Below are 13,273 nucleotides of genomic sequence, written 5' to 3' on the forward strand. Positions count from 1 at the left end.
GCCACTTATTTGACACCCAATTTGGTTTATAGAATTGTCAGCTAAATTGTTTTAGACAGCACTGCCCTAAGCTTATTCCTTTTTTTATTTATTTTTTTTATTTTTTATTAATTGGCTCATTTGGAAACAGTAGTGGGGATTTGTTTTGTCTAAATTACATCTGAAATTTATTTATATACATTGTTCAGTTTATATACATATCTTTAAAACATTTATTATTTATTTATTTGTATGTTTTATTTATTCTGACCAGTTTTACTTTATATACTATATTAACATTATTTTGTCTTTTATATTATATATTATTTAGGCATTTATTTTCATAAAATTTTTTATTATTATTGTTAGTTTTATATTTATAAATGTATATTTTAATACATGTATTATCATTATTGTTGTTGTCGCCGTCGTTGTTATTATTATTATTATTATTATTAAAGATAACATTATTATATTATCTGTAAGTTTTTCCTGTTTTTATTTATTATTTTATTCTTACCTGTTTGGCTTTATATACTGTATCTAAACATACTCGTCTTTTTATTATTAGTTTTATAATTAAAAATACATATATTTCACACAATTTTATTATTATTATTATTATGTCTATTTTAAATGCCTTATTTTAATTTGTTTTATTTGTTCCTTTATGTACTGAAAAAACATGTTTATTATTGTTCTTTAATCATTGTTCTTATTTGTATATATTAATCTATGTACTTAATTTTTCATGTATTCATTTTTATAATATTTATTTTAAGTTAATGCGGCTGGCATATGCACTGGCATACTGTCTCTACATTTTCACCTGGAGTGATATGGCCCAAACTGAATTTAGTCATGTGCATGTGAATAGAATCGTCTCCTCTGAAAGCATTGGACGCACAGGTTAGGACCTCAATGGCTGGAGCTTAAACTGCTGCCCACTGTGATATGTCACAGCACATGACCCCAGCAGCTTGAAACTGTAGAGCACCCCGCCACAGCTGTATCCCCTAGCTTAACCTTTCATTGCCACCATATAATGAATCTGAATGGGTCTGTCGGTCTACATCCAGGTCTAGCGCTAAAGCCTGGCTCTGTCAGGCCATTTTGTCTTAAGGCAAAGTGCTCTGCAACATTGCAGGTGTACCCAGCTGCCCTCTACACTTCACTTGCACTCGCTGGCTTTAACCTTGCATTTGCTTACTTCCCTTTGTTTTGAGTCTAAATCTAACCAGTCCTTAATAAGTCAACCTGCAGCAGGTGTATTTCTCAAATGTCATTAAATCTGGATTATGTCATCTGTCACGTCCTCCAGGTTCCTTCTTAATGGAAAAGTGTTTCCAGGGAGAGCATTAGTTGAGTTAGTACGTATGGGCTAACTCATCTACAATGCATAGCTGACATTTACACAGCATGTCTTGAGAGCTCCCCGAACATACGCTAGCGCAATCTTCTTATTATTTATGTATAAATTATGCTCGTGTTGTGTGCGCTACTGTATGCGGATGAACCCTTTATGAAAGGAAGAATGAATAAAGCCTTTTTTGGAGTTCTTTTGAATTGATTCATATGATAAATGCTCAATTATACTCTGTCTTACCTAGGAAGCCAACCACTCTTTGTCACCTCCATTGCGGTAGTACTTTTCATTAAGCTGTGAGATGTGTGTATATATTCCCATTTGTTTATCAGTATGTGTATTCCCCTGACCCACCGTTCAACGCTCTAGTGGATTTATTCAATGGCGTCCCTTCGTTTGGCTGCATGCGGGTGCAAAAGTGCATGCATAATGCATGTCAGCTATGCAGATGTACTTTAGACCATGTTATTTGGACATTTTTTAAGCACCCAGGCTCGATGCATTAACGTCCCTTGTGTTTTTCCTTTTCTTCCCCAGCTAGCAGTCACCTTGACCTTTCGAAAGGTTAATTTGATATTTTATTCAAGTTCGCAATGTATGGAAAAAGTAAAGCTCTCGGTAGCTGTGAATTAGCTTTCATAACTAAACCATAATAGCTTTGCCTGCTGGTAAAAATAGCTTAAACTAGTTGGATAGGCTCATCTGTTTCGAGATTTTAGGCACTTTCAGATGGTCTGGCTGAGCAACCAGCTAGCTTGGCCATGTTGGGAAACCATCAAACCAATTCATTTAATCAGGTGCTTTAGGTGGTCTACCCTTGCTAAATTAAGATGATCTATTTTGATGATTTTAGAAGGGATTTAAATATGTGTCAGCTAGTCATGCTGAATGAAATTAGGTAAACCAGCTTGCGATACCAGAAAACGAGCTGAACACCATCTTGTATAGGTGGCAAGACCAGGTAAAACCAGCAATACCACCTTAGTTGAATACTTGTTGCAGTTAATCTAGCCTAATGTGGTTATCTAGCCTGGCCAAACCAAACCAGTTGGACTGGTCTGTTTAGATGGTTTTAGAGAGTTTGTTTGGCACTTGTGAGCTAGCCTGATTAGGAAACTGGCTATGCTGGGAGACAAGTTAAATCCGTCTAAACTGGTTAACATGACAACCCTGGCCGAATTGGTTAGGTTTTGATAATTTTAAAAGGGTTTTTGAGACTTGTGAGCTGGTCAGACTGGGGTCTGGTTGACCAGCTAAAGACCAGCATGTCCACATTAGTCTTCGACTAAATATACAACATTTAATTGGATTTTGTAGTATGTGTATAATCTAATGTGGCTAGCTTGTCTCTTAGCCTTGCCAAACCAGTTAGTTTTATCCGTTTAGATGGTTTTTGAGGGTTTTTAGTCACATTGGGAGACCTGTTAAACTAAATAAAACCAGCAATACCATCTTTAATTGACTTATGCTTAGCTGGTCCTTTAGTCAGGTCAAAGCAGTTAGTTTTACCTGCTTAGAACATTTTAGTGGAGATTGTGACACTTGTCAGCTGGTCAGACCAGGTGACTACCTTAACCAGCTAAAACCAGCTTGGCCATGGTGTCTGCCATATTGGTAGACCAGGTACACCAAATAAATCCAGCAGTACCATCTTTAGTTACATTTTCTGGTTAACTGGTACCTTATGCTGGTCTATTTAGATATTTTTAGAGGAGTTTTTGACACTTGTCAGCTGGTCAGACTGGGTGACCACTTAAAACAGCTAAAAACCAGCATGGCCACATTGGGGAAACCAGAAAACAAGCTGAACACCATCTTAAATAGGTGAGAAGTCAAGTTAAACCAGATAAAACCAACATTGTCAACTTCAACGAGTTTCTGTATCTGGTAAACCAGACTGGTATAGTTAGCTGGACTCTCAGCTTGCATAGCCAAACCAGGTAGATGGTTTTAGAGGTGATTGAGGCACTTTTCAGCTGGTCAGACTCATTCTAAACTTGGTAAAAAAAAAAAAAAAAAAACCTATAATTTCAATAGACTGGTTTAACTTTTAATTTATAGCAACTTAGCTGGTTAGATTTGTGTGTTTTGTTGGTGCAGAGAGGCTTTGTGCAATTTGTTTTTTTTTTATATTATCCTAGCTAGATTATATGGTTAATTTTATTTTATTGTTTTTACTGCTATCTGTGACCAATCAAAACAAGCCTGTTGTGGCTCATTTTTGGGTTGTAACTCACCAGTAGCACACTAGTTTGGAACCACTAATCAAGAGTATCATACGACGTGGACTATAAATTAAACATATTGTGCGAGTTCTTTCTCCATTATGAACTGTTCATGATACTGCTTAGTAAGAGAGGAAACATGCACTCTTCTCATTAGCCATGTTAATTTAGTTTTAAAGGGTGGAGAAACTACTTAGGCTCTCCTTTGATCATTATTCATCAAAGCTTCGAAATGCACGAGCAGGTTGCGCTTGTCCTTGTGAGGAACGTGCCAACAAAATTGTTTAAAGATTCAAGAGAAAAATGTCCCACTCGTTTGTGTGAATGAGCAACAATGCTGTTTCCCAGAGCTTACAGTTCTGCCCATTTCATATGCATGGAATTCAGTTCATAAGCATATCTCCTGCCCTATCTTGCAAATGAGAAAGTTTATCTCACTCGCAGCCACTGATGAATGAATGAGCGTGCAGAGGTTTAGTTCTGTCATGCTCCTCCAGGCTGCAGGCCAGGTGAGACATATCCTGCGGGCTTAATATTTCGTACTCTTAAAGGGGAGAGACTCCCACTGAGATCAGATCCGGAACCTTCCGCAGCGCTGCAGGATCCTGCCGGCTGGAAGCCCTTTAAGCGAAGAGTGAGCGTAAAACGGAACAAAGGCGATTACACCCTGTTCTTTGCTTTCAGTAACTATTGGCAGTTGCCATACAGTTTCCTAAATCAGTACAATTGGGCACTGCAGAGAAAAATTACACTTTAGTCGGACAAAAAGTCTAATTATGAAGTACTATTCTAAAAGTTAATGTCATATAGTAAAAGTACAAAAATTACATTTAACTAATTTCATGAATTTTTGTTTTTTTTGTTTTTTTTGTGAGCATTTGAACAGACTACATTGCAGAAATTGCAGCGTGGTCTTGTATGATTATTATTTTTTCTATATCTTTTCTATATTTATTTTTAATTAGCTTTTTTATTTTACTTTATTTAAAATATGCATTCCACCTCATGGTTAATCTATCTGCCAAATTCTTTTTTTTTTTTTTTTTTTTTATTATTGCATTAACACAATCTTATTTAAAATATCTAACAAATGATTAAATAATTATTTTAATAAAGTCAAAAAATGCAATTACATAAATATATATATTGGTAATATCCTCTTTGTTTTATATGCTACTGAAGCATTTTTCCATTACATATACTGGATAGATGCGGTGATGCCTTAAGCTTGGCCCTTAACACCAGTAAAGAAGAAGATATAGGCAGGGAAGGGGATAGTTTGAAGCACTGGAAACAGCACCCCTGACTCAACATTTCCAGGAAGTTGAAGACCCTCTAAACTCTCAGTGGAGCCTTCATGATCGCAGGGAGATATGTCAGAGCTGACATTTAGACATTTGGAGGAGGTTGATGTAGAAGATGTCTGTTTTTGGTGCAGGAGTGGGGGTGGCTGCGCTCAAAGGTTGTTTGAAGGAGTGTGAAATGCGATAGTGAGAGGGCTAGTGGTGGTTGTTGTTTGCAGTGATATAGCTGCACTGGGAGTAGGTGTTGGAGACATTGGCATACAGATGGTTCTGAAAGGAAGCCCTTCTTTGGGCAAGTGAGGTAGTTGTGGGTGGAGGTGCTATCCAGTGCCAGTTTTATGTGGGTTTGACCTCACACCCTTCCGTCTGTCCAGTTTAATGTATGCAGCAATAATCCCATATGTTACTGAGCATCGAGAAGATCCTTTAAGAAACCCTAATATGCTTTACTCACACACAAGGTCCAAATTCTTGCTAATGAGATATGTATTAAGAAAATGAACTGGCAAATAATTACAATATATATTTTCAAGTGTTTAAGCGTTTCTCTTTCACAGTCTTCCACACTCAGTCAACGGCAATGTTATGGGATACATTGTAATAAAATGTAACCTCGAATGCTTTAAGTCACTTCAGATGAAAGCATCCGCCAAATGAATTTGAAAATGTTACACAGTATAGGCAATTATATTTCTCGTGCATGAAACTGCATTTTTTTTTTTTGTGGGAAAAAAATATATATAAATTTTACATACATTTTCATAGTTTTTACCTGCGTGGCTCTAGCACCGGCAATGTTATTGGTTCAGTTTCCAGGAAGTACTAACAAAATGTAAACAATGAATGCATTTTACGCCACTACATAAGCTAAGTCCACATTTGTTTCTTTTTAAAACTGTGCCTATGACAAAAAATGTAGGATTTTGTGATGATATTAAGATTTTTATGGCTTAAACTGTCTTTAGATAAACATATGATTTGTTAAAACTGAAGTAAAATCTGTTATATGTGCTAGTCATGACATTTCTTTTTCTTTAGTAGACAAGGTGATCCTTTGATTCACTTAAATCAATTTCACTTGTGTCCAACTAAGTTACCAACTAAATTATCCATTTTAAATTGACCAGTTTGTATACTTTTCTGCGAGAATTCATTTTAGCACCAAAATATTATGCCACATTACATTACATCTTGCGTCTTAGTTTTTCCCTTAATCCAGAAGCTCATGTTTTGTTTGGCTTTATCTGTGGGGACTGTGATCGCCCTGGACACCAGTGGTGAATTTGGCATGCTGAATAGCTGGACAGACGTGGCCAGGAAAGGGCTGCAGTCCAGAAAGCATTCGTACACAAAGCCCTGGGCAGAGAACCGGCTCTGGCTGCAAAATGGAACCTTGCCAGCAGCTCTCCAGGACTTGGTTGACTGATGGGTGCTGGAGAAGTTGATGTTTTGTAAAATAGCGGTGTCCTTCACCTAGTTTTCTGCTGGTTTTCTAAATGGATATTCTTGCCATTGTGTGCATGTGATGTGCATCCTCAGTAAAAGCTCTGCTGTGTTGTGGCAGGAAACTGGAAAGAGTGGTGTTTAACTGCAGCTGCAATATCCGTTGGATCCAGCTGTGGCAGCAGCGAGGCGAAGCCGGGCTCCATAACCAGCAGCTGTTCTGCAACGGAGTCTCCAAGATCCCTCTACAGTTCATGAACATCTCAAACTGTGGTATGGAACATTTTCTCTAAATTGTGGTCGCCATAAAATAAATGTCTTGGGTTCAGTAAAGGGATAGTTTACCCAAAAAATGACAATTCTGTCATCATTTACTCACGATTCTAAACCCATATGACTTTATTTCTTCTGAAGAACACAAAAGAAAATATGGCCATGCTTTATTTTAAGGTCCAGTTGTCACTATTTACAAATTATTAACTATGACTTTTGCCTCAATAAACTCCTAATTTGCTGCTTATAAATGGTTAGTAAGATATAGTAAAGTGTAGGTTGGATTGGGGATGTAGAGTATGTTCATGGATATGTGCTTTATAAGTACTAATAAACAGCCATTATGTTAATAATATGCATGCCAATAAGCAACTAGTTAATAGTTTGAATTGGGCCCTATATTAAAGTGATATTTTCCAACAAATTGGTCCAATGTTGTTTTGGACCCCACAGACTTTCATTGTATGGACTATAACACATTGTTTAAAATTCTCTTTCATTTTCTGCAGAAGAAAGTCATACAGGTTTGGATTGACATGAGTGAGTAAGGATCACAGAATAGTAATTTTTGGCTAAAATGATAAAACCACATTTGTTGTTTAATTTTGATTACCACAGAAAATAAATAATTTACTAATTTTGTGGAAAATGTTCCTTAAAAGAACACTGTAGTTCTAAAACATAAACTATTGTAAATTTTTATATTAGTGTGGTAGTGCCTAGTATGTTCAAATTGTTTCCTGATGTTGTATAAGCAGTGCTTTAATGTCATGACCTTAAAAAGTTATTTTTAAAGTAAAGGACAAATCAAAATAAACTTAATGCAATTATTACCACAAATGCTGTCAATAAAGCTCAGTCATTTCATTTATTTAGATTAACATGTACATATTTATGAATGGAATGAATACCTTTTGTCGTACCATGAGTGCTTGTCTGTTTCCCATCAAGATTTGCCGGAAATCAGTGTAAGTCACAGTAACCTGACGGTGATAGAGGGTGACAGGGTCACAATCACCTGTAATGGGTCAGGAGTGCCGGTACCGGAAGTGGACTGGACTGTTGGCGGACTTCACTCCATTAACACACACCAAGTAAGGCATACTTTACTTGTAGCATTTTAACTAGCATACAACATGCATTTTATGTACCATTTAAGGATATCAGTCAAGGTAAATGGCATATTTAATTAAGTAGTATAAACAACTTTGGAAAACTTTGGAAAACCAGCTAAAAAACAAACAGTTGGGTTCCCAACCAGCCATTTGTGCTTTTGCAGCTATATAGCCAGTACTACCTTTTTAATGGGCTATATGTCTATCCCATATAGTCTGATTTTATGTTTAAAATTAAATTTGGCATTTACTCAATTTAAGATCTATTAAATGACTCACTTGAGCCTTACAGTTGCTGGTTTATACCGTAAACCATTTGTTGAATCTGTGCAAGCTTGGTATTGTTTCCAAAAGCTATCGTGTCTTTCTCTCTTCCAGTCCAATCAATATCCACCCAATGTCCACTCCATCAACTTAACTCTGGTCAACGTCAGCAGAGATGATAACAGCTTCATGCTGACCTGCATTGCAGAGAATGTAGTTGGGATGACTAATGCCTCAATACAGCTTTCAGTACAGTGTAAGTGCCTCTTTTCTTGCTTCCTACCTCTTGAATATCTTTACATTCAGCCTCACTGCCTCTTACGTGCCAATTCTGTCTCTGTCTAGCTCACTGAACTGGCTTTGTCTGCCTCTTTAACTTGTTACTGTCACTTGCTACTGTGCCTCATGGCTACCAACTCAGTTTCTTAATTTGTAGAGCCTTTTGTTTTAAAGGCATTAATGGAGGGGAGATCACCAGAAAGTTTTTTTTTTTTTTTTTGAAGTAGTAATATTGATCAAAATGGTTTTGGGAAACACAGAATCAGTGCTATAGCAAAGTACAGATGAAATGTCTAATTTTTGTTTTTAAAATACTATATATTATTCTAGCTTAGCATGTAGGCACCTAAAAGTAAGCCATTGTGGCAGTTGATTTTGCTCAAAATTGTTGTGCTTTCAAAACAGCACTGGTTGTTTTAGGATTTTGACTTGCTCAGCATAGCAAACTGGCTCAGCCAATGGTGTGATTTTGGGGTGGTGCTACATGACTGATTGACCAATGACGGATAGAGAGGGGTGTTCTGGAAACCTGTTTGACAACAGATTGTTTTTTGTCAGTTTGTAACTATTTACATTATGAATTCATACGGTCTTATATGTGTGTTTTCGTCTTTTATGCTTACTCCCCACTAGGGGTTGAACAATTTAAGATTTTTACAAGTCGGCATTTATGTGATGAAAGTCGAGTCGAAGTCGACTAGTCGCTGATGACATCATTAATGAACAAATAAGCCTGAACCTGGAGCTAAGACTAGAACACCTTGGACACAGCTATGGCATTACATTTATATGAATGCATTAGTGACAGAGCAATTGCTTGTGTGAATTAATTCTACCTGGCAGCATCTGTGGGTTTTACTTACTAAGAAATATATGCTAGAACTTTTCAGTTTCTAAACTATTTTTTGGGAGGAGAAATCACAGAAGAGTGTTGGCAATACATTTCTGTGCTACACAACTGAATGATTCTGGGGGCGCACGATCTGCGAGTGATGTACGAGCTACTATCTGTAGCCTGCAGTATGTTTGTGCGTTACAGTGCGGCAGTGCATTAAATTAGAACAGTGGTTAACTTACCTGTACGATAAGCTGTTTAAAACGTGCATCCAGATGGTATTGTTACAGGTCTTGTGAAGCAGTTTCGGAGTATGCATTTATTTGTCATGTTAACTGTTTGGAAACGGAGCGTATATGTGGACTTCAATGATTTCTTATCCTGTTGCGCCCTCTATAGGACCAGCGACTAGTCAACGTCAAGCTTACAGAGTCATGGCAGAGCATTAAAATTGACTAATCGACTAGCCGACTTGTCTGTGCAATCTCTACTCCCCTTCAACGGTTCTGTTTAGGGGTGGCCCTTCATGCTTACATTTTTATTTTTCCCTTTTTTAATTTTTTACATCTTTAGGTTTTCTCATGAGATCGGGTTGGATTGTCTTGTAGTTCTTTTGTAGTTCTGATGTTAGTGGCACAGAAATTACACACTGCCTTTTAAACGTTGTTTTGAATATTAGTTAACTGATTTTTAATTATTAGTATTTTAATTTAGCCAATTTTGTGCAAGTGACTGCTAAGTCAAATCAAATTCTACAAAAATCACAGTGAGGCTAATGAAATTTGCTATAAAATAATGATAAATTGCTTCACCAGAAATAGTCCTACTCTTAAATAAAAATAAATAAATCGTAGGTTCTACACAACCCGGCATGTTGTAGGAAAGTCATTTGTGTAGTTTATTGATCTGTGAAAACGAGGGCTGTTCTTCATCTGGACTTTTCACCCGAAAAAGCTGTAAGTGAAATATTAGAGAGATTTATCAATGCTATCATGTTTCAGGGTGGAACAGACTAGAGTACATGTGATTGCTTTGTGGCAGAGCTAGGTGGTGTATTTTCGGTTTTTATGTGTTGGGAGTGGTATGCAGGAATCTTGAAAATGATGACTTGAAAATGTTCCAGATTTTGTTCACTTAAAATTTGTTTTGTGCATTATATTAGACTTGGAAAAAAAAATCAATGCGCATTGCATTTTTAGTGATAAGAAAAATGAAGTTTATTTTCCCCATATAGGTGCAGGCATGCAAAAATAATGTCCCAAATGAAAAAGAAAATGAAAGAAACAACAATCCCAAGGCAATAAGCAACTCATGAAAATTGGCTAAAAAAACCTATGCCTCTAATCAAACATATAAATCCTACCCCTGAGAAACAATAACTAAACAAATCCAGAAAAGACAATGAAAAGGCAGAGAACAAAGACAAACCTTAAATCAAGGCTCATATATAAAGACATGACTCTACCAAAACAACTCAACAGAATAATGAAACTTTGGTTTATCAAAGTTATTAAACAAAACTAGTATATAACTGCAGAACTAACTAGAGACTAACCAGTGTGTTCGTCCTTTGTGCCTAGTTAAAACTATTAAGGAACCCAAATTATGTTTCACAATGTAAAATGAAATGATATAGTGATTCAAACATTAATTCAGCTGTTGTCAGAATCACCTGGTAAGCCTGTGATGCTTTGCCATTAATTGAACTAAATGGAAAAATACAACAACACGATATCCAACAACAGCTGTTTCCGCCCACTTTGAATGAAGTAAGGCAATTAAAGGCCTTATAAGAACACAGCTAGATAAAATTACATGCTGTATCTGTATTTACATTTATACTGAAAGGTGTTGGCCAACAACAGTGTAACATGATTCTTCCTACACTCAATATTTATTGACCGTGTAAGATTTGCTTAGAGTGGCAAAAATCGGTGGAAATAAGAGAAAGTCAGTCAGTCTCTCTCACTCTCGGTCTCTCTTTCTCTCTCTATTTGTCTCTCACAATCTCTGGCCTTGAGACTGGAGAATAATCAAAAAGTACTTGATATCAATGAATTAAAAGGTTTAGGTGTAGTCATGCAGACTCCAAACATTTAAATAGTCCCGTATTATAATATTTAAGCTTAAAATAGCAAATTCTAGAAGAATTTAGTGAAAATAGGCGTATTCATGTAAATATATATTACACATTGAAATGAATTAACCACTGATTTGATCCCAGATGAATGTTTAATATGAACGTTTGACATATTTACAGCATTGTAACTGGTGACAGTTCATTCCATGCTCGTCCAAATGCTTGGTGACCAGCCAGGCAGTTAACCTGGGATCTTCCTGTCCAAGAGGCAGGATAGTGGATCAAACAAATATCCGTACGGACCACCTGTGCCACAGAGGCCAATGTCCCACTCATGCATAAATGCGGTTTATGATAATCCATGCTCATTGGTCTATGGATTTATGTTGGATGGTGGCTGAAAGTACTTAATCCTCTCTGTATGAAAAACATTTTGTTTCTCTCCTGCAGTCCCCCCTGTTATCATCAAGTTTGAGGAGCCGCAGAAGTGGCACGACACGTGTATGATCTTCACGGTGCGTGCAAACCCTCTGCCCACCCTGCGCTGGTACTATAAGGGTGAGGAGATCAAGCCGACTGATTACGTCCATCCAGAGATGGATGAATACCAGGACAATCTAGAGGGATGCCTCATGTTCAAAAACCCCACACACCACAACAATGGCAATTACACGTTGGAGGCCAGCAACTTCCTGGGCGTGGCCGTCAAAACTGTGTACGCCCACTTCCTACAGCCACCGTTTGATGGTACGTGACTCGATTACATCACCTGTTATTCTGAAACCTATAGTTACATAGTGCTTCCCAATGAGTGAACTGTGATATATAACTGAAAACATTTTCCCCAAAGTGTCATAATACCTGCAAAAAGTACTATGCTGATTTTCTACCTGTGGGAGATAAAAGTCAAGTTCTCTTGTTCTGGGCAAGCGTTTCTATGATTAGAGCTGTTAGGTCACAGATGCTGTGTTGAGAAATAGAACAGACTGGATGTCGGTTAAAGGCCCTGCCTGAATAACTTATTAACACCTTAGGTGAGAATCCACCGGGTTTATAGATAAATATAGATACAGGAAAGTTCACATTTCTTGGGATGATGCTACAGCGCACATAAGTGTGTGCACTTTCATACCAAAAGACTTGGGTTCAGTCTGTGCTTTAAATAGGTACATTAAGTAAAGTTTGAGTAAAACATCTGATAACACACACACAAATTATTTAAAATATGCAATTATACTTTTTTTTTATTATTAAACATGAAATGAATTACTTGAAAAGAAATAGCCATTTTAAATGTTAATTTGATTTCAAAATATTAACAGTATTTATGATCAAATAAATGCAGTCTTGGTGAGCATGAGAGATTTTATTCAAAAACATCAAGCATTGTTATTGTGTGCATATGAACATGTATACATACAGAACATATGATACCCTCATGTCTGATTTCAAAACAGTATAATGTTTAATTGCATGTTAAATAATGCAATGATTTATCATATTCAATTCTAAAAGACTCATATTTGAACATTACCATAATTGCACAAGAATGCACTGAAGGGTAAATACTGATCATAGTATAATAGCATTTTGAAAATGTGTTTACCCGAGTCCTTAGAGCTGATCTTGACATATTCATATCTATTAATTATATACCACTGTTTTTCCCCCCTCTTTTCTCTGTAGACTACCCAGATTATGGTGAGTTTCTCCTTTTAATTGTTTGCTGCATGTATTTTTGTAAATTATTCATTACTTTTATTATAAAACAATGAATGATTTAGAAAGAAGTAATTTGGTTTGTGCACTGAACGAAAAACTACCCTCTAAACAGTTACCTTGGCCTTATTCTCAAATGGCCGGTTTGTTTTGTATTTTTGGCATAATGTGACCGATATCTGTCAGTATGGGAGAAAAATAAGATCCTTTTCCATGGGACAGTTACTGACCTTCACAAGAATGTTACACTGATATCACCCTAGTTTACTATATTTAATCAGGTTGAGGCTCAGAAACTGTGTGAATGACAGATTGTTACTGTCAGAGCTCTGATTGAAGTTACTGTAGATGGCTGTAGTGTGGAGTATCACATGGGCCCTCTGTCAAGGTA

At 36.6% G+C, this 13,273-nt stretch overlaps 1 protein-coding gene across 1 annotated transcript in view; it reads left to right on the forward strand.

Moving 5' to 3' along the window:
- The window catches only part of ntrk3a (neurotrophic tyrosine kinase, receptor, type 3a), a 203,515-nt gene that overhangs the window by 94,456 nt on the left and 95,786 nt on the right, over positions 1-13,273 (forward strand). The window contains exons 5-9 of the mRNA XM_026252909.1: positions 6,439-6,590; positions 7,542-7,684; positions 8,084-8,225; positions 11,614-11,910; positions 12,850-12,864. Coding sequence (XP_026108694.1) covers positions 6,439-6,590; positions 7,542-7,684; positions 8,084-8,225; positions 11,614-11,910; positions 12,850-12,864 — 749 coding nt within the window. The remainder of the gene's footprint in view (positions 1-6,438; positions 6,591-7,541; positions 7,685-8,083; positions 8,226-11,613; positions 11,911-12,849; positions 12,865-13,273) is intronic.

Source organism: Carassius auratus, unplaced genomic scaffold, assembly GCF_003368295.1.
Source record: "Carassius auratus strain Wakin unplaced genomic scaffold, ASM336829v1 scaf_tig00032278, whole genome shotgun sequence".
NCBI lineage: Eukaryota > Metazoa > Chordata > Actinopteri > Cypriniformes > Cyprinidae > Carassius > Carassius auratus.